The 21,304-nt window shown below is 33.1% G+C and overlaps 1 protein-coding gene across 2 annotated transcripts in view; it reads right to left on the reverse strand.

Moving 5' to 3' along the window:
* PDE3B (phosphodiesterase 3B) overlaps positions 1 to 21,304 on the reverse strand; it is a 95,198-nt gene continuing 73,894 nt past the window's right edge. The window contains exons 5-18 of one of the 2 annotated variants that reach the window (XR_012675731.1): positions 19,982 to 20,088; positions 17,487 to 17,697; positions 16,863 to 16,936; positions 16,236 to 16,339; positions 15,321 to 15,455; positions 13,067 to 13,178; positions 12,185 to 12,298; positions 9,365 to 9,564; positions 8,418 to 8,621; positions 7,851 to 8,012; positions 6,211 to 6,460; positions 2,251 to 5,869; positions 1,955 to 2,016; positions 1 to 374 (exon numbers count right to left, since the gene is read on the reverse strand). Coding sequence is in view for 1 of the 2 variants with exons in the window: in XM_075163092.1 (XP_075019193.1) it covers positions 5,643 to 5,869; positions 6,211 to 6,460; positions 7,851 to 8,012; positions 8,418 to 8,621; positions 9,365 to 9,564; positions 12,185 to 12,298; positions 13,067 to 13,178; positions 15,321 to 15,455; positions 16,236 to 16,339; positions 16,863 to 16,936; positions 17,487 to 17,697; positions 19,982 to 20,088 (1,900 nt within the window). In the remaining variant the exon portion in view is untranslated. Of the gene's footprint in view, positions 375 to 1,954; positions 2,017 to 2,068; positions 5,870 to 6,210; positions 6,461 to 7,850; positions 8,013 to 8,417; positions 8,622 to 9,364; positions 9,565 to 12,184; positions 12,299 to 13,066; positions 13,179 to 15,320; positions 15,456 to 16,235; positions 16,340 to 16,862; positions 16,937 to 17,486; positions 17,698 to 19,981; positions 20,089 to 21,304 lie in introns of those variants that run through there. The other variant, XM_075163092.1, reaches the window with a different exon arrangement.

Genomic DNA, 21,304 nt, shown 5'->3' on the forward strand with positions numbered 1-21,304 from the left:
AGACTTCCTTAATACTCCAAGACAATCTATTTCAGTGAGTCACAGCCTTCTCAATCTTTAGACAATTAGCCATGTTGAGCCTGAATCTTCCTTCTTGCAATTTAAAGCTGTTATTTCTTGTCCTAAACACTATGAACACTGAAAGCATTATTCTGATTACTTTGCTCTTTGAAGCAGCCTTATTAAGTATTTAAAACCTTAGAATATCTCACTTAAGTTTCATTTTCTCTAGACTCAGAAAAATCTCTTGAATTAATTTTAACTTTCTCCTTCTTTTTAGGCCATGTCTTCCATATTTCTGGTCAGTCTTACCGGTCTGTACTGGAATTCTGCAATCTGTCTAATAGACAGATATTTCTCCTGGAGTGTGACATCTGAAATTAGAAACAGTATTTTGGTAACGCCTTATTTATGATGAATAGAACAAAATGATTACAAACCCCTTCTCAAAGATAAATAGGAGGGCTTCTTCATTCACTTCTTTGACTGAGAGAAAGCTTAGTTAATATACGAGTCAGATAAATTGGCAATACCACAGAGATTAATAAATTCTAGTAGGATGAATGTCATGATAAAAGAAAGAGGGGTATATTAAGTCCATTTGAACGACCACATATAGGAGCAAGTTTTCTCGTCTAACTGGCACAGGTGACAAAGTCTGCTCCCCATGTGCAATAAGTAATGTCAAGCTTTGGATTTTTGGTATAATACTTACATTTTAAGCTAAGCATTAGTCTTTGTTTTATAAGCAAGTAAAATGAAAAGACTTTGATCTCATTCAAGGTGCAAAGGGTTCTGCTGATCTGGAGAGATGAGTCAGAAGTGACTCATCACCTGTTTTTTGGCAAGATATTTAGAACATGGACAAATCACAAGGTGAATGGTAGGAATAATTCGAAACACTATGCACTCTCACCATTATTTGAAGGCTCTATTGGTTTAATGTTACACATTTCTATTTTTCTGAAACCTCACAGATAAACCAGAAGGCAGAAGGCTTCTCCTCTGTATAGGATTTTTACTCTCTTTACTTAGATTTCACAGATGGTAACATTCTGCCAGGTAATACAGCCTGCACAGTAGAACCTATCATAGACACCGGTTGCTATCACCTGTGATGTCTTGAAGTACAGAAATCAAAAGATGACTGACAGTGTACAGATTTCAAAAGAAACCTTCTGGTCAAACATTTCTGATTGTGTTGTGCCCTTTTTAAAGGGTGTCTGTAGTATCACATAGAACCAAATAAGTGTCAATCACTTAAATACATTAAGCATCCATTATTCAGTATCCTGATTGTATCACAACAATAGCATTTAAAGTCAGCCAATTTCTGGACAGATGTTTCAATCTCAGTACCAAAGGAAAACAGTTTTTTCTTTACTGGAACCAGTTTCTATACCTTAATGCTATTATTAACAAAACAAGCAATTGCTAGTTACTCTACTTTTTTTTTTTTGAGAGTATTGCAGATAACAGAAATGAGACTAACCAGAACTATTATTTCAAGTCTAAGCCAGAAATGTCTTAGAGAAATGAGAGTAAAAAATGGACAACAAAACCATTGAGACAGATTGCTCAGTTAAGAGTTATGTATCTATTAGCTGGATTCAGAAGGATGTGGGGGATGTACACTATGCCAGGAGGGTCACTGCCAACTAGAAACTCAAGTGCACTGGAATGTTTATCCTATAGCAGCTTAGTCCATAAGCTTTCTTTCCTCTTTCTTCTGAAATACAAGATGTTATTCTTTCTCATTTAGCAGAGGACAAAAGTACTAATTGCTTATAGCCCTATTAAATTAAGATCAGATAGGGACCAGTTAACAGTTGTGTTCTTTTGCCAGCTTCATCTCTGAGAATCTGCAGTATGATTCTTGTAGCAAGTTAACAGCTTAGTTCAGAAGATATCGAAAGGAAAATTCTTCATTGCAAAAATGAAAGCAATTCATTACCTCATTTGCCTTAACATAGACATGAAGAAGCACGTTGTCCAGAAACACAATTCGGAAGAAAGCTGGAGAAAAAAAAGCAAAGTAAAACACTGCCTTCATTATACTTTTTGTACCTCATTTAATCAACTTCATATGTTTATTTTCTCTCATCTAATCTTTATTGGCCACAGAAAAATCAATTTTCTTAAACCTGCGTCACAGCTTAAGTTATGATAATTGTATCTTTATTAGCAGTGTAATTTCATTTTCATTTCTATTTTCATTTCATTTCTAACAATCCAAATATTTTGACTTACCAAAGATATCCTGTTTCCGTACTCTTTTGAAGACAACAAACTGTCTTGAAACAATAAACAGTGTCTCTCTTCTGAATAAGAACATATATTTTTTGTGTGCGTATATGCCATCCTTATGTCTCTTTTCTAATTCTCATCACCCAAACTAATTCCATCCTTTTACTCCAAAACTTGTCTCTCAGACTGATCTGAATTCCTGATCTCACACTCACCAGCCTATGAGACACTTCCAATTCTGCACCTCTCACACCTTCTCAAATGTTTTCTGGACAAAAGGGAAAGTACTGCCCTGTGAATGTTAGTGCCACACACTGGATTACCTCAAATTCTGTGTATACTTTTAGAGGAACCAGAAGCCCAGCCTCAACTATGCCTGTCCAGGAGGAAGCACCAAAGCGAAAAGCTCTTGAATTCTTCTAACGCCTTTTGTGGATTCACCTGCCACTAGTTGTGGTTAAAATTGAATGCAAGTAGTACAGAGAAGAAATGGTTCTATGCACAGAGCAAATCGGGTCTTGCGCAAACTTTGTTAATTTGGACTCACCTTGACTAATGTTACACCAGTCCTTTCATTTGGAATCTTAGACTCACCGTCTAACTTTGTCATGGAGGAAGAACTCAGGGGAAGAGGATCTAAGCAGTTCATTTTGACTAGTTTAGCACACCATAACATCCAGAGGTCTCCAGAGGCATGGAGGGAATTGGGTCCTTACAGAAAACTTTGTAGTCTAGTTCTGTATGCACTGTATGCATAGGAGCAAGTAATCCAACATATATTGTAAAAGGCGGCAACGAGGAGATGGGAGACTCTTGATAGGAAAGGGGCTGAAGAAACGGCTCCTTATAAGGAGATATATTATTGTTAACCAATAGATACATTATTGTTGACAATAGCTCAATCAAGATTCAAATGACCCTCCATTACCATTTTTGAAAGATTAAGACACCTTCAGTTACAGTTACAACCACTTCTGCAAACATGCCCTGAACCAACCTTTGATGACATTTGTACATTCTTTTCCGCTTGCTCTTAGAGTAAGAATTAGTCACATATTATATATACATAAATAACAGACATTTTAAGGTGGATTTTGAATACATTCATAATTAAACATATCTTTGAAGCAAGCTATTGTAACTTGAAAATATCTAATTGGAAATACATATTAGCATTATAGTTTATTAAACACTGAGGTTTGCTACTTGTTTCTGAATTTAAAAATACCTTCAGTATTCCTGAAGAGTTTAAGGGAATCCTGAGATAAGAAAGTTGCTGGCAAAGTTGTCACCAGATATAAATGCTGCCAATGCTTTAGTAAAAGATGAAATGTTATTTTATCTTCTTATTCTTTCTTTATATTAGTTTTTAATAATAATTTTTTAAAAGGAAACTAAATGGAAAACTGTCATGTAAAATAATATAACAGTAATTTTAGACAAGCTCATTTGCATCTTTTTTTCAGTCAAAGCAAAATGAAATTAAACAGTATTAAAGTGATTTTTTTTATATACAAACACATAGGCTAAACACAAAATGCTGAGAATACAGCATACTGAAACAAGCATAATTTCTGTAGTCTTCAAATTATCTGTTAGGAAAATATATGAACAACAAATGCAAAATACCAGTGAATGATCAGTAAGTGCCAGCTTCAATAGTGCAACATTTTATTAATGACAGAAATATCTGGTTTTAACACTGCTCATGTTACAAAAAATGCAGTGAAAGTAATAATGGCAGCAAAGGGGGATTTGGCACTGAATATATAAAATAGCAAAAGCATGTCTCAGTGGTCTTCTAAATGGATCAACAAAAAGGTTATTAGTGGAAAATAAAAGAAGAATTCCTTTCAGTTATTTAAACTGGCCAATCAAAGAGCAGAATAAAAATTTGTTTGTGTAAAATAGTGCAGTACAATTTACACAAGGTTATCTTAGGAATGTTATTTTTTTTTCAAGTCAACTGATGTGAGTGTAAACACAAATATGCTAAGATACATTTAGCAACTTGCACATGCGTGCATTTGTTTTTATTCAACTGCACAGCATATAAATGTTTAGTACTAAAAGGTGCACTTTTAAAACTAGCTTTATTTGTGGCTTGCTTATATACTTGTAGCCTAATTTATGCTCTTTTTTTTTTTTTAATTAGACCTACAATGGGGGTGTTCCTAAAAATACATTTGTGTGGAATGTTTAAGTTTCTTATTTAAAATCTCAACAATCTAAAATGCAATATAGTACAGTGATGTTTATCTTACTATTAGGCTTTACACAAAGTTTTCATGTTCTGCTTTCCATATGTATATTTCAGGATGTTCATCCAACTTGAAGGCAATTTAAGCTATGTCTGTGATGGGAGAAAAGATGTGGGGCACGTTAAAATACACTAGCCATTTTGAAACAGTAGTTTATGTCTTTTAAAAAAAAAAATCTTTAATTCTCCTAAAGTTTTACATACAAAGAATAAATGAAATACGATCTTATTTCCTTAAAATTTAATGCCGGAAATCGGTGCAAGATAAAAATCTATTATGTGGTTGACTTGTTTTTAAACAGGAACCTGAGTAAGGGCAGGAAATATAGCATTATGACTAAAAGAATAAAATTCCTTAATAATTTAAGTAGCTGAACGGGTTTTTAATGTTCTACCACAAAACAGCAAGGCAATAGATGATAATGGCCTTGTATTCAATGAATTATCATGAACACCCACTGCAAACCTGAATACTTTCTGCAAAAATAAAACATCAGATTATGCACAATAATAAAAAGCATCAGAAATAGATGCACCTGGATTTTTTTTCTTTTTTAAACCCACAAATATCAGAATTCAGCATTTATGTCACAGTCCTTGAACAGTTGCTCTGAGATGACTACATTAAGCACACTACTGCACTAAGTAGACACCCCACAACAGGCTTGCACTGCAACAGTAACATAGTTTTCATACAGGCACAGACTTTTTCTTATTCATGTTCAAAACCAACATGAAATAAACAACTCAAGACAATATTAGGATTCATCCCACATTTCCTTGTTAGCAAAAAGTTCTTGCCACTTTGGTAATTGAAGTCACTGAATGTTTTTAAAAATTGCAGGTACCTCAAGGAAAATAGGAGTTCCATATTCAGCAAGGCAGCATTATATCAGGATATTTTATACCAACTAAGGCATAAAGAACTTTGCATCAGGGTATACCATACTCAATCTTTGAATAAAGTTTCGTATTCTGCGTGGTGAAAGTGCATAGGAGTGGGATTCCACTAGAGTACAAAGAATCCTCTCACAGTATTAAGGCCTTTCAATTTTATGTGAACTGTGTCAGGCTAAAGTCAGCACAGTGGAAAAAAAAATAGGCTATCATCATACTGGACACCACTGAAGTTTTCTCAGCATGTCTTGTCTTCTCCTAGTTGCCGCTCATCTTCTTCATCAGCTTCCTCAATAACCTGAATTTCATCTGCTTGAGGTAAAGATGAGATCTCAGTCAGCAGTTTAGTTCCTTCAGCTTTATTTTTTTCTTCGTCTTCAATCACTTTCTTCCATATTTTGTGATTTTCACTGAGATGGTGTATTAGCTGGCAAAATATTCGTCTACCTTTTTTTCTTTGAGCTTCTGAAAATTATAAGCATATTTGATTGTTTGAGATTCAAAGTAATTGTATTTTACACATAAAAAACCAATGGCATGTTGTAAGAGAGATGTAAATTTGGGCAAAAAACATGGATGCTTATTCAGAATATTTAAATAGTGACATGGCAAAGGATAACAATGAGTTTCTGTTTCAAATTGCAGGTCTCCTGGTATTAACAAAAATTTTATTAAAAGAGTAAAATTTATGAAGCAGCATAATCGCAAAATCTGCAATGTTTGTACTATGCAATTTCAACCATCATTGCTATGTCTGAACCTATTAAATGACAACCACATGCACCAACCGAAATACAGAAACTTACTTAAAATAAGATCATCTTCCATTTCTTCATCATCACTGTCTAACTGTGCTCCATCATCATCTTCAGTACTTTCTGCATCCTCCTCCTCTTCATCAACCCATTGCCCCGGAAGCAACCCAGCTGCATTATAAGAATTACAAAGGGGGCCAACTATGTGAGTGATGAAAGATTCTTGCAGTTTTGCAAGCTGTGGAGAAGAACGATCCATGAAGGGGCTTATAGGTAATCCAAGGCTTGCTTCTTCATCACCCTGAAAAAGAAATGAAAAAAATTATCAGAACTTTTCACAAAATTAACTTTAAATTTTTATTTTAAAGATTACTTTTAAGGAACCAAGTAACCATCAGATGCATTGTATCTTTTTACTAGAGGCAATAATAGTCTAGACTAAGTGAATGAAAATGTAATTAGGCCAATTTAAAATAAAGACACATTATGGCTCAGACTTGCATAGACTATAGTCCTCCCTTCAGCTTTGCTGCGAGATACCCTTGCACATGGATGGAGACCTACTTCTACTGGAGCTGCTATTCCTCTGCCTTTATAGGACAGCTTCAGGGTAGGCAGAGATTTGACTTCAATTGTTGAGCTGATGAACAGAGAAAATGGGAAAATAATCAGCTAGAGTAAGGCATTCTGGTAAAGAATAGAAGAATGAAATGAATTATAACATCCAGAATAAAGTGGTTTGGTTTTGGTTTTTTTCCCATTTTATAAACTGGAGAAGAAAAAAATTGAACAGTTGCTCATACACAACTCTGATAATCACTTACCTCAGCACTTCTGTGGACCTGATAGTTTTAAAAAAGAGTTTTTCCTAAAGGAGCAACTTAGAATACTAAGGTCTTACAGTAAGTGTAAGTACTTCAGATTATTATTGCTATTGCTTAAATATCCCAAGTGATTTTGTTGTTTACTTTTATCTTCCTAATTTGAAAAATATTTTTCAAATATTTTTTGGTTGTTGCCTTATAAATAGTTAACTCCTCAGAAAGGTGACTACAGAAAAATAACAGAATAGAAATGTAGAATATGTCTGGGGGGGGCTTACAGAAGTTGTAAATGTAAAAATAGGCAACAAATTTTCAGACTTTTTTCCAGTTAATCTTGATAGGATTATTTATCAAAGTTCCACTGTAAAAATCTTATTTACATTTTAATACTGTTAGTTACAAATATGCATTTCTAATATTTAATTTTAAAAGTTTTGAAATATCTTCTGTCTTTGCACTAAGAGTTAGCTGAATATACATTTCTATTCTTGTGGATTCTACACATATTCTTTGACTTGGAAACATATGAGTGAACTTAACTTCCCAAAGTGGAAGAAGTTATTTTGGTTTATCAGCATCATCCTAAGAAAGAAAACCAAAAGAAAATAAACTAATATCTGAAAAATGGACATCATTGGCAGGGAGCTTGTTTTCAAGATTCTAACACAATTGATAGAAAGTAAAAGATTATGTTAGTATGCTACCCATAAAAATAAATTTTCAGTATTCGGAAAAAGAAGATGGAAATACCTTACCTGAAGATCTAACACAAGGAATAATGTTTAATTTAGTTATACATTTGGTAATGCAAAGAATTGATCATCTGCCTCTCATTAAAAAAGAGTGAATTACACTTTCCATACCCACCTGTTCATAAAATTCATTAACAATGCCTTCTGTCCATTTCAGATGCAGCTCTCTAACTTTTGCTGGGCCATTAATATCTGCCAGTTTGATGCATATTTGACAGGCCAGTAGGCGATCATTTTCATTGCTCCATTCTATACCATGACTGTTGATATCATTGACCTGGGTTGAGCACATACATTTTTAAAAATTAAGTTAAAAACATTCAAAGTGTTTTTTTTTTCAGGCTTTGCACAACAGACACTTGCACTAATTTTTCTATATAATTTTTTGTCTTATATAGTCAAAAAAAGTCATTTACTATCTCTCAGAAGGTGGAAACGTGACATATGATCGAGGTCTCCTGTGGGTCCCTATGTCACATTTGCTAGGCTTATTAGGCAATCTACAAAACAATCTACGATTGGGTTGTACAAAGGAAATACTCTATTTGCATTTTTTTAGTAACTTAGATTTAAATAATATAAAACTTTAAATGCAAGTTATTAATACTAACAACTACTGAGTAGCAGCACTAACATCAGTATATCATGACCAGCTCAGTGCAGACACTAAAATGTAACAAACCTTGGCATTAAACTCTGCAAGGAAATCAAAATGCTTCTTGAGATCTGTGGCAAGGATTGCTTCAATCACTACGAAACGAAAACGCTTGAATTCTACATGATCAAGATTTGATAAAAAGTTGTATTCTGGTCGTGATAAGAAAAGATGCCAGGCAGAAGCAGCATGGTGATTTTCTAAGACTGATCTGTCATTGTAGAGAACAGCCTACAAAAAAAAAAAAAAAAAAAGAAAAAAAAAAGAGAATCATAAATGACAGAGTAAAGATTTAAAATTATAATTAAATATTTTGAAGCTTAAGGGCTAGTCAGAAACAAGTCTTAATTTAAAAAAACAAAAAAGAAAACAACTATTGGAAATGATGGTTTTTGCCTTTTAGTTTTGAGGGTTAAAGTGAAATAAAAATGGCAGATGAGAAAAAAAAAACCACACAAACAATTAGCAAAGTTTTTTCTTTCCTTAAAAGTCCTTAATGATGGCTTAGTGACATCTACATTCACACTGTAGGCACACATACACAAACCACTTAAAATGTAGACTTTGTACTCTTGGCAGCATGTGTGGAGCATACACACTGACATAAAAAACACAACCAACAAAACAAAGAAAAACAAACCAAAAGCCAGATCTAAGTATATGCTTTTAATTCCAGTATTGTTTAAATAAAAATGAAAAGAACTCCAAAGCATATAAGAACTGTAGTTAATGCGAAATGGTGTGAAGTATCACTAGTTTTCAATGTGCTACATTTAATGCTGATGATGAATACATTTTAACTGCAAATGAGTTAACTAAAACATTAAAACAGTAGTAGATTTTACTCACAACTCCCGTGTTTATACAAAACATCCTAGAAAATAATTAATTGAATATAGATTAAATAGGACCTGAAAAAAATTTTTCTAATTTCGGATACAGACAAATAATTTTCTGGTTAAAGAATTTCTTACCTGAGGTGCATTTGTAGCCACTAGAAAAGCATTTGTACGACCAGGATGATCATAATCATGCATGGCAGCTGCTACATATAAAGCCATCAATTCCAAAGCAGGAATGTTTGATGCCAGACAACCATAACTGTCATCAGCAATAGAACAACTTTTTGAAGAAATATAGCTGACTTGACCAGGGGCAATACCACTGGCTTCATCTAAGAAAATCGAAAATACAAAAAAAAATTATTTTTTAGAACATTATTTCATTCATATTTTTAATATGAATATTTTAAGTGACTCAGCCAGATACTATTGTGAACATAATCTTAATATAGTTATCCTTGTAATTGTGGAGCTGAATAATTGGCAAAGACAGACTTATACCTTAAAAAAAAAGTCATACTATTGTTTATAGATAAACCAGCTATTTGAAGAAAAGTTGAAATGCCAGTAAGTCGTAAATTTGTCATGGCCACAAGGGTTGTCCAAAAGGGTAGACGCAGTCTTACAAATACATTAAAAGCTTCAGCTGTTTCATGACATTATACAAGGAGGGCAAAATCCTGCAGGACATTGTGGAGCCTGTAAGAAGTGTCCCAAAACTGGAAAGCAGAATGTTCCTGTTCCAAAACCAATTCTTTACCTAGTACTACATACAGATATACCTCAGGATCCGTTTTTTCATACAAGATTTTCCATTACAATGCTGAAGGATAACTATCATTCACACAAATAAAGGAGACTTTCAGAAGAGCTTTGAACAGTCATAATCAGGAAAAAGAAATATTTGTAATTCACCACAGTCAGAGCTCACTCTTGCCACACAATTTTAGAAAAAGAAATGTAGACTTCACACTTTGGGCAATATATGTGGGGCACATATCCACACCTACTGCCCTCATCGGAAGATGAGAGGAAGAAAGGAAAGATTTGCCTTGGTCCTTGAAACTGTATGGTGCCTTAGAAAATATAAAACAGAGGAAGTCACTCTCTGCGCAGCTACAGTTCACTTGTGCTGCAGAAGGCTGGTTCAGAGGAATGTTTCAGCAAGCACAGAAGGCAATCTAGTGGAACAAGGGACACTGGCCATCTGGTCTAAGTCTCTTGATTGCAGTAGAGTTGTCATTTAGATTAGAAAGCAACCATAACAATCTAAGCTTTTAATTATTAAAATGCACCTGTAGGTATTTGTTCCATGGGAGGGAACAAAGAGAAGGAGAAAAACTAGCAAAGATGTACATCTCAGAGTCCAAACTACAGATCTTGGAAAATCCACATGGATACCAGTGGTTACACATTACTGTTAAGGTCTCTGTCACTTCTTTGCCTTCCCCTTACTGTCATGCTGCTGAAGACCTCCTGCTGTTACGCAGACCTGGAATTTCATTCCCTTCTTAAAATGAAAGCACTAAAAGAGCGTTCTACAGTTTCTCTCCAACCTAAATAAGGCCAGGAAAGGATCAATCAGCATCTCCCTTAGCATTTCTGTAATTTGCCCATTTCTTGAACTTGCAGAGCTATAGGAAAGGTTCAAGGGACAGTGGAAACTACTGCAAAAGGAACTAAACCCATTAAGTTAGAAATATTTGCGTGATAGGAGATTCACGGTTTTATTCTCCTCTTTACTTTAGACAAAGTCACTACTTAAAAAAAAAAGCAATAGTACTTATTTTGTCACTGCATAATAAAAAGGGGCTCTTTTGCCTTAATAGAATAAGCAAGGACTAAAAATCCTAGTAACGTTTATACTGGAACAGTTCCAAAGCAATAAGACTATAATTTCTTATTTTAATTTTACTTTTTTGTAAAGGGAAACAAAAGGATTTTTATCATTTTCCTTTCCTCCAGTCAAGTCTCCAGTCTTAACCTTTTTAACGGTCAGAGAAAGACAATGCAATAGGGTGCAATCAGTGGATATGGACAAACTTGGAAAAAAGAGAAAGGTGACAACAGAGGGGCTAATTAGTAAGGAAGAAATAAAATATACTGTATGATGTTCTGTACAGTTCACAAATTACTTCTTAAAATTACAGCCTTTAAAAGCCACATGACTTGCATCTTTTCTTTTTTACTGCACATATAAAACAGATTTCTTAGAGGGTGCTTGATTTCCCCATTTTATTTTTCTTAAATACATACATTTTAGTATAAAAGTATATATTTAGAATAATTATACTTTACTTACAGTATATATTTTAGTAAAAACTACAAATCTAAAAGTTAATTCCATGAAGTCACAGACAACACAAAAGCAAGATTCATTAGAACTAATGTCATACACAATTTTAATTTGAAGTCTTTATTTCTCTTTCAGGGATGCTCTTATGCAGTTATTGTTAGGGTAGTCACTTCAATGCCTGAATGTCTGAGTGTGATATCTAATACAGAATTCTGAAACACTCATTTTTACACTAAAAACTTTAAGGAGAACTTCAATTAAGTTACATACTTTGACTTTGGTATTTTTTCTTTGGTCTATTTAATTTCCCAATAAAGTTAAGAAATATATGTCTAATGTATTTCAAATGCTAAAAATATGCTGACTGTAGCAGTATGCAGAGGTTTCATTCAGCATAGAAAATTTATTAAGTGTATTCTTGGCTAACAAACTAACCACTACTCATCTAATAATTTTTTTAAAAATCTACTGCATGATATTTCTGAATGGCGTGTACTACTTGTGATATTTCTACTGCTTTATATTAAAATACAAAACAATATTTGAGTGATAAGAATAATTAGATTTTTTTTTCCAGACTGATTTGTTTTACCTGTTGTAGTTTCATTAAAACATTCTTACAGCAAAAGAAAACAATAACCTATGTGAATACATACCCAAATCACTTTCCATTATATGCTCATTATGAATTTCCTGAAATCCAGGAACAGGACGTGTTGTCAGATACCATACTGCATGAAGAACATCTGTGGCATGTATACGATTGTGATCTGAAAATTATCAAAATATAATCAAAAATATTATCTGAAATATAATCAAAAGGAACAAAAAGAAAAAAAAGAAACGTAATGTACCAAATTTACTGTAAGGGAGATTTTGATTAAATATAAAGGAAAAATTGAATTTAAATTGTGAGTAGATGCTATATCACCGAAAAATTTTAAGAAACAAGTAAGATAAACATCAAACATCCTCTAAGCATACTTCTTCCTACCTGAGAGTCAGGAAGGGATTAAGTAGCCTTTTAAATCAGTGATGGTGAGCCACTAGCATTGCATCCAATCTGATACCTACAAGCACCTGGGTTGGTGCAAACCTCTGTGACACAGGGGGTGGGTGTATGGGCGGGGGGGGGGGTGGGGGGTGTTTTGTTTTCCAATAAATTTGGCTGCCCTAAACAGCAAGATGAATAATTACTGTCAAAATTCTATATTTTCTTATTATTCTATTACAGACCTAAACCAAATTTCTGTTAAATCAACAAATATTCTCCCATTGACTTCAGTATGTTGGATTCAACTACTCATTCAAATTCTTTAAGATTATATTCAACACACATATTAACAAATTCTGTTTTGGAGTCCACCAATTTTTTGCTGCAATTCATTAAATCAGTTCTAAATACTGACAAATGTATTAATTAAAAATATACTAAGTTCAGACATTGTCTACCTCTGTATTAAACATTAAACTAATACACATATTAAAGGAGATACACTAATAAAAAAGAAAAACATATGTAATTGGATAGTACTTACAGGGAATATCTCGGTAACCATTTTCTAGTGCACGGAAGTAATTCATGAATTCTTGAGTTGGGATTTTGAAAATTTCAAACAAACCAGTGTCTTGAAACAAGGTATAAGTTACCTAAATACATATTAAAATGAATTTTAGTCTGAAAAATATACCTAAGCATATTCTGCTTTTTCAACTTTAAAAATATTCCTTTTTAAAAAATTTTCTTGCTGATAGAGATGGAAACTACTGAAATTCCATTAAAGATTATCGGAAAGCTATTGTCATAGAGATATGTTTAATGTTTTTTTAGCACAAAAATGTGGATTTTTATCATCCTCTCAAATACAGAATAATAAAAGCTTTTATTTCTTTACTGATAAATTCTATGCACAACTGATTATTTTTAATAATATTCTCCAAAATTTTCATAATGTTAAAGAACTCATGCTTTATTCCATTAGTGACCTAAAAAGAAGAAATCTATATTCTTACTTATTATTCAAAAATTCAAATTACTTAACTATAGTAGCAGAGCCATTAATATAAAAAAACCCAACATTGTATTTATTTTTGAGACTTTGGCAAAGAAATCCTATTTCTTTTATTCATTATGACTTATCTTGGGTATTTTTAACAAAGCTAACTGGTAAATGAAAAAATATTTCAAAAATGTACTCAGAACACCCACACATGTATATACTGTGCAAATATATTATGGTTTACAAGTAGAACTTAATGACTACAAAGACCTAATCCCCCCCAAGACTGCAAATATTAAGAAAGCTTTTCAAAACAAGTCACTGCTACTCATTTTTGTCACTTCTTTCCCAGACACTTGAGAGAAAGAATAAGTTCTGAAGTGTGGGAGGTGCTCAAAGGAACTTGAGAGCAAAATGAGGGGACATCCCTCTTTCCACTTGTCCCAACCATTCCCCTTACACATACCCAATTGGAGAACCTTACAACTGATGATGGTAAAATACAGCTTTTAATTGGCTTTTAAGTAAGATACATATCAGATGCTTACAGCACAACAGACAAAAGGACTGGGGCTGGAGGAGGAGAAGGACAAGTAGTACGCATACACACAATATCATGAAGAACTGATACAGAAATTCTGGTAGAGTTAAGTGAAACCTGCACACTTAAGTACTTACAGGTTTGAACTATCTCCTAGATGGCACACAAATGAAACGCAAGCTAATGTGAATCACAGAGTACTAGTATACTACAGTAAAAATACCACTCAAAAGTGGATTGTGGCATTCTAGTGCATTAACAGTTGTCACTGAGGTGACAAAAGACCTGTAAACATTTGATTAAACAAGACTAATTGAAGATTTAAAACAATACCCAGAATATTGTGTATTATGAAAGAAAAGACAGTGTCTAATGTCAAAAATGAAATTATCCCCATTGTTTTTTCCTGTCTTCAGTATAGGTACAGGCCTATGGTTCCAAATGCACCCGAGTGCTTCTAACCTGTTTCCTTCCCTCCATCTGATTGTTCCTAACACTACCCTTGAACAAGAGTAACACGCATTCTACTCCAGGGTAGGAAACTAAAATACCGGCAATAAAAATATTTTATGGTCAGAGCAGAAGCAAATCCAGCTCATACTATAGCTCCATGATTGCTAAATCCAGTATAAAGAAAGAGACAGAAGCTTCCATATGACATTGATGAATGGGAGAGGCTGGGGAAGAGCAAACAGGATCATATTTTTGCACCTGCCAGTAGATTGCCTTCAGCACAACATGAAACTGCACAAAAGAGCTTAGTAATAAGTCAGAAAGAGATAAAAGGGATACTACATGCAGAAAGCAGCATGGAAAAAAAATCCCATTGTTTGTAGGATCAAGAGGCAAGAGACTGCCTAAAAGATCACTTCTCTTCCCCCACAGGTGTAGCTCTGGCAGAAATATTTTACTGAAATAAAGAAAAAAGAAATGGTTGACAAACAAGGTAGTAATTCTAAAAGCAGGAGACAATTTTTCATAGGAAATGGCATATTACTACAAAACCTTGTAAGTGTGAATCTAACCTGTTTTTACATTGAGAATAAAATTCAGAAAATTTGGAGCAAGTTGTCTATAAATAAATCACATTTTATGGTTTACAATGAGATGGAGTACATGAGAAATGACATTTCTACTTTTCAAGTTAGCATTCATATATATGTTGACTGCAAAACTTCTTCACAGTTTAAATAAAATATATAAGCACAACAGCTTTACACACCCTCCCTCATATAATAAAAGACAACAAACCTGGCTAAGAATCCTTCCAGACTGGTCTCCCATTTCTTGTACAAGGTCAAAAATTTGGAAATTCCAATTGTTCATCTTTTCCATTAGTGAATCATGGTCTAATAGCATTGTTTCTAATGTAGGACTCTGCTCCACCTGTATGAGAGTAAGATACCTTATCATTTCTAAAATAACAATGAAAACTAATTTGTCAGTTGTATTGGCAAAAAAAGCCATGAAAATGATAAATCATTATTTAACTTATTGAATGGTGCTGTAACTACAACTATAAGAAAAACATAAATCAATAGTATAAATAGCACAGTTAAGGGCTTGACTTTTCATATTTTGGGGCAGCAGATACCCCAGGGCTTTCTGAGATGGTGCTAAATTTTCATTCTTATTTCTTTTTAAACAAGATGCGTTAATAAAACAAAGCAAAAACATGCATAGGCTAACAAAACATTTACTGAGCTTTAACAGTTCATTAACTGAACAAGCTTTAAAAAAATTTATGTATAAACCCAAAATGTTAGTAAGGTTAAACCATTTGCCTCCCTGCACTTCCAATATACTGCACTGTATAAACATTCACTTGTAAGTCTCACTGAAACTGCCACATCTTTCATAAATTTCCAACAGAAAAAACTAGCCAATCAGTGTTTGAGTATACTATCAACATTAAATCTACACAAATTAATTTTGATCAACAAAAAATTAGTACAATCATCTTTCTTATCATTTGCCAGTAAAATTTATGCACGCTGGAAATACACAATTGTTAAAAGAAAATCTGAATTCCAACGATGCACCATTTCCCTTCAGAAATTACAATTCTTAGCAATGCAAAGACCTCTTTTACAGCATGTTAGAAATGATAAAGAAATACTGTATCGATAAAAGTTATTGCAAGTTTTTTTGGAATTACATGCTTACAAGCAGATTATTTTGTGTTTGATCGATCATTTCCTTTTTTTCATCTTTTTTCTTCTCTGTATGGTGGAAAGATTCTTTTGAAATGCTAGCACTTCCAATTTCACCTTAAAGAAAATAAACACATAAATACTATATCAATAATTGTAAATTACTGCTGTCTAATAATTCTTGAACTGATCATACACACAGATTCTTCACAGAAATACAAGTAATAGCTTGTTTCTAAACCATTTTTATTTAAGAATTTAACAACAAAAAAGTTGTAAAGGACAAAATTTATTAGGCAAAACCTATTTGAAGATTGAGAAAAGCTAGACGCATAACTTTTTACTTGCAAAAATTGGTTCAGTGATCAGTTTAGCTGAGATGGCAGAGAACTTGTTTGATATATGGAGTACAGAACTATAAAGCTATGAGTGGAAGCCTATTATAAAATCCTTACTCTGAAGCAGGCAATATTTTAGATTACCTTGATTATCCTAAGTCACAAACTAAAATAAAATATATACATATGAGTTACTTAAAGTATAGGAAAAATCTCATGTAGAAATATAAAGATTTTAATTTAATTTGCTTTAAAAAAAAAAGCAAGTTGATATAAAATATTTGTCTATTTTGAAATCCTACCTGATTTTCTGTCTTTATATCCTGCAAATTCTGGTTCTGGTGTTGGAACAGGCTTGCGTATCTGACGTCCACAGCTTACAGAATACATGAAAAATATTTACAACATTCAGTAATTTTCTTCTTTTGCTAATGCTGTGTTGTACCGAAAAATATCTGCAATACTTTTCTTAAAAAGGCATGCTTTTGAAGGTTCCTCCACCTCCAACCATAGTAGTTTCTCCTAAATTTGGCACATACAGATTTAGTGTGTACTTTGAAAATTATCAACCATGACCTCTCCTGGAATCACCTCCATGAATTAATAAAGTAGAGCTAATTATTTCAAAAGTATTCAGAAATACAGAATTCAATTCTCAGGTAGGAAGTCCTGCTTTTCTAAAAATCTGTAAAATATTGTTACTCTACAATAACTGCTGCTATCAAGGATGAGCCATTTCAAATCAATGGCATACATACAGCATTCTTTAGTCCCCCCCTGAATAATATAGTTACAGATTATTATGAGATCATATGCCTTTTTTTCCAATACTAGTAGACGTATAGGTCTTGTTATATTTTTTCATTTTAGTTGTATTCTTTTCAACGCATATGAAGTTACTAAAAATGTAACAGAGTTTACAGTACCTGCTACACATATAACCTACAGGTGTTTTAACTTGCTGCTGAAAATCTGGAGAACTAAATGTGTATCCTGGAGGCTTATGTATATTAATGCTTGGTTTTGTAAGAAAATCAGCAGTATCAGGAAATTCTACAGGTGACCAGCTGCTGAAAGCCCCACTGGAGACAGATCCATGACTAGGTGAACCCACAGGACTCAGGCCAGGAGAAGCACCTTCCAAAACAAACATTACATGGGGTTCAGATTACAATAAAAACATTACTGTTTACAAAGACTGAAATTAAACAAGGACCTTTACAAATTGTAAAGAATGTGCAAGTTTTCAAAACCCAATGTATAGTTCACACTGTTAAACACATATAAAGTAGCTAGATCTATTCCAAGTTTTGAGATCTACAACTATGCAGCAGTCTAGGCTACACAGCTGAATGGGCAAACTATGTAACGTGTTATAACATCTGGCTTTCAAAGGTTTGGTTTTGGTTTTAGCTTTGGCAAAATTTAATCAGTACCTGAAACTTTACATATTCCTTTCTGATTCAGGATTGGTTTTTTATATTTTCCAGAAAAAAAAATTCATCAAAAACAATTCACTATTGATAACTGACCTAGACAAAAATCTTTTACCTCATTGTTTTGCAATAAAGAAAAAATATGCTTGAGACATTTTTAAAAACAAAGTAAAAAAACCAAAATGCTGTAATCATATTTTTGAAGCAAGGGATTAAAGTGAGCAGATACTGGTCTTTTTTGACAGTGATGTACCTTTTTTTTATTGGCATGATAATCTATCTAAATCTGTCTAATAAGCCATTGGGGGGAAAAAAAAAATCTAAAGTTTGCTCATGGATAATTAGAGATAAAAACCAACCAACCAACTCCATCTTTCTTAGGTCCATGCAATTCCCCATTCCTGTTCAAACAGTAAGCTAGGGTTTACTTCAGGCTTCCGTCTGTGAAATCTAGGAAAGCAAGCTGGTAAAACTGAACTTTGGCTACTCTGTGCCTAACATGAATTTACAACAAAATTTTGCATTACGCCAAAACATCATTTCTTTCCCTTGTGAACATATACAAAAGACAGGTTATCTACAAGTGCCCAAGGTAAGTTATAGCCATTGTAAACATACTTTTATCAAAAACAATAAAGTGCCCATGAGCAAAATAATGAGGTATTCTGTGGACTTTCCAAACTGAATCACTTATTCTGCTGCAAACTATGAAGCAAAAACTCCATCATAAGTTTTATGACTGTATAGTGCCTGATAACAAATTACTAAGAGAATATACAGTATTGTCCTTAAATAATGAATGCATAGATTACACACTTCCAACAGTGTCATGACTCACACACCCTAAGAGTAGTATGTAATTACATTTTGTTACAGTAAAAGACAAGATTTTTCAAAGTCCACATTGCTAGGTGCAGAGACAGAAGTTTTAGAAAGCAAATGTCACTTCACTGCTGCAAAGAAAGATCCGGAAAGCTGAGAAGCAATTTGTAAGCTCCCTTCCAGAACTAAAACAGATTAATACTCTAGTGTTGGTTACTTAAATTCATTCTTTTTCCACGTACACATTCAGCAGGTTTTAATGCATATCATTGTGCTCTGTATTTTCCACAAGATTCAAAGTAGAAAAGTGAAGAAGGCAGCCCAGCTTTTTATGAAGACAGAACCATTGAGAATGTGCAACAACGTGTTTACATGCAGATCTGGCCTGAGTTTGCGTGTTTCTTGGTGTTTAGATGAGTGAAAGGGAAACAACCAAACCATCAGTAAGTAATACAGGGAAAACTGGTGAGTTTTGGGGATTTAAAAAAAAAAAAATTAGAAGTGCATTAATCTCTTTCAATCCAACCTGCATATTTAAACTTTTATAAAACAAAATTATTAGACAGGTTATTTTTAAATCATGATAAAATGGATAAGCAGAAATGTCAAAAGAAGTAGTTTTCAAGTTTTCACTTAATATGGGCAAACAGACCACTTATACTCTCTGAAATACTGATATATGCATTATTTCAGCACTGCTGTTACAGTACCTACTAGCTTATTACACTGACAATGTCAGAATAAAATCTATTCCAACTCCTTCCAAAATTTCTTTAAATATTCATCTCAGATGGCTATCAAGTATTTAGGATTGTCTAAGTGACACTGTTCCATTACAAAAAGCATAATTACTAAAAAAAAGTCCGTTATTAATGTATGTGAATGTTGCAATTTTCAACAGGTACCAACCATACTGAACATCGTAACATTTTGCAGCTACATAGCATTAGCTGAATAGTTGATATTTCTACGAAGTTGATGTTAACTGTAATTTTGAGTATTCTCAGAAGCAGATTAAAAATAAAATATTTTTAAAATATATGCAACATGCTGATGTTATTTTAGTGCTACATTTACATGAAAAAAACCCAATTGTAATTAATGATGTACTAACTACTACCTGAACATCCTGCCACTAAGCTATACAAATTGCATGATCTTACCTGCTCGTCTGGGACCTATATGATGAGTCAATGTCATAGAAGATGATCTTTGTTTTGGTATTGTCAGCAAGTTTGCACCAAAAGACCCATTTGAATGAGATCCTTGGCTGAAAATAAAACAGTAAGAATTTTTTTCTTTCCTACCTTGTCTTCCGTTTTTATTAAATAAAATGCTTATAAAATGGCCAGATTGCTCTGTTACAGGTCCACTACCATTCAAGAAAAAGAGAGTACTAGAAAGAAGTTGAATTCAAAATCAGTTGGACAATATATGTCAATTATATGGAATAAAAACTGCTGGGTACTGGGTGAAAGCAACAGAAAACTTTATGCAGTCTTAAAGTGACACAATAAGTATATTCAGACCACATGCCATAAGTTTTACTTTCTAACATAGTATTTACTTTTCTTGAACATTTTAACAGAGCAGGCTATTTTCTAACAGATCTGAGAACATTAAAAGATTGGTTACTCTGGAAATACCATGACAATCTTACGCAGCCACGGCTTGCTTTTCAAATCAATTTTGCATATTTAATTAATAATTTTATTTATTATCATCTTAAAACTAAAGCTGTTTTTTACATAAAGTCATACTGTACTTCAGTAGGTAAATCTTAAACTCGATTGTTAAGTTGTGCCATCTGCTGTTCTAGGCATGAAATTGCACTCCAAAATTCCAACAATTTCCCTTCCTTTCCCTAAACAAAAATGTGATATGCAATTAAAAATAACTGTATACATATACTTTAAAGTGAAAATAGTTTATGTAAAACTAATTATTTCATTTCAGTATGGGAAAACAGTATTTACCAAACCAGATTTAATCTTGTTTAATCAGATTTCAAACAACAAATACATCATTTGTTTAAATATATAAACATAAAAAATTAGTTAAAGAATAAACACAGATTCATTCTTCTGAAGTCTGATGCTGACATGTTAGTCAACTTTAAAAAATGTTTGGGTTGACAACTGGGATAGACTGAACTTTTTACTATTTGTACGCTGTTTAGCTATCATAGCTTACATGTATTCTTTTAAAGCACATAAAAATGCTGCAACAGTATCTAGTGTAGGAAAACTCTACGTTAAGCAAGATCAGTTCATCTTGAACTAGTGTTTGAATGAGAAACCAAATCAAGTATTTGCATGCAAATAAAACAGCAGCTCTCAAGAGTTGCTTTTGAACACTGTCTGGATGGATAGAAAAAAATTCTGGAACATTAAATCAAATTTTGTAGCAATATTAATTTATTGTACCACTATGTAATACCTCATCTTTTTCAACTCAGCTAGAATTCAGTTGAATGCAGTCATTGT

This window comes from Calonectris borealis, chromosome 14 (genome assembly GCF_964195595.1).
Source record: "Calonectris borealis chromosome 14, bCalBor7.hap1.2, whole genome shotgun sequence".
NCBI lineage: Eukaryota > Metazoa > Chordata > Aves > Procellariiformes > Procellariidae > Calonectris > Calonectris borealis.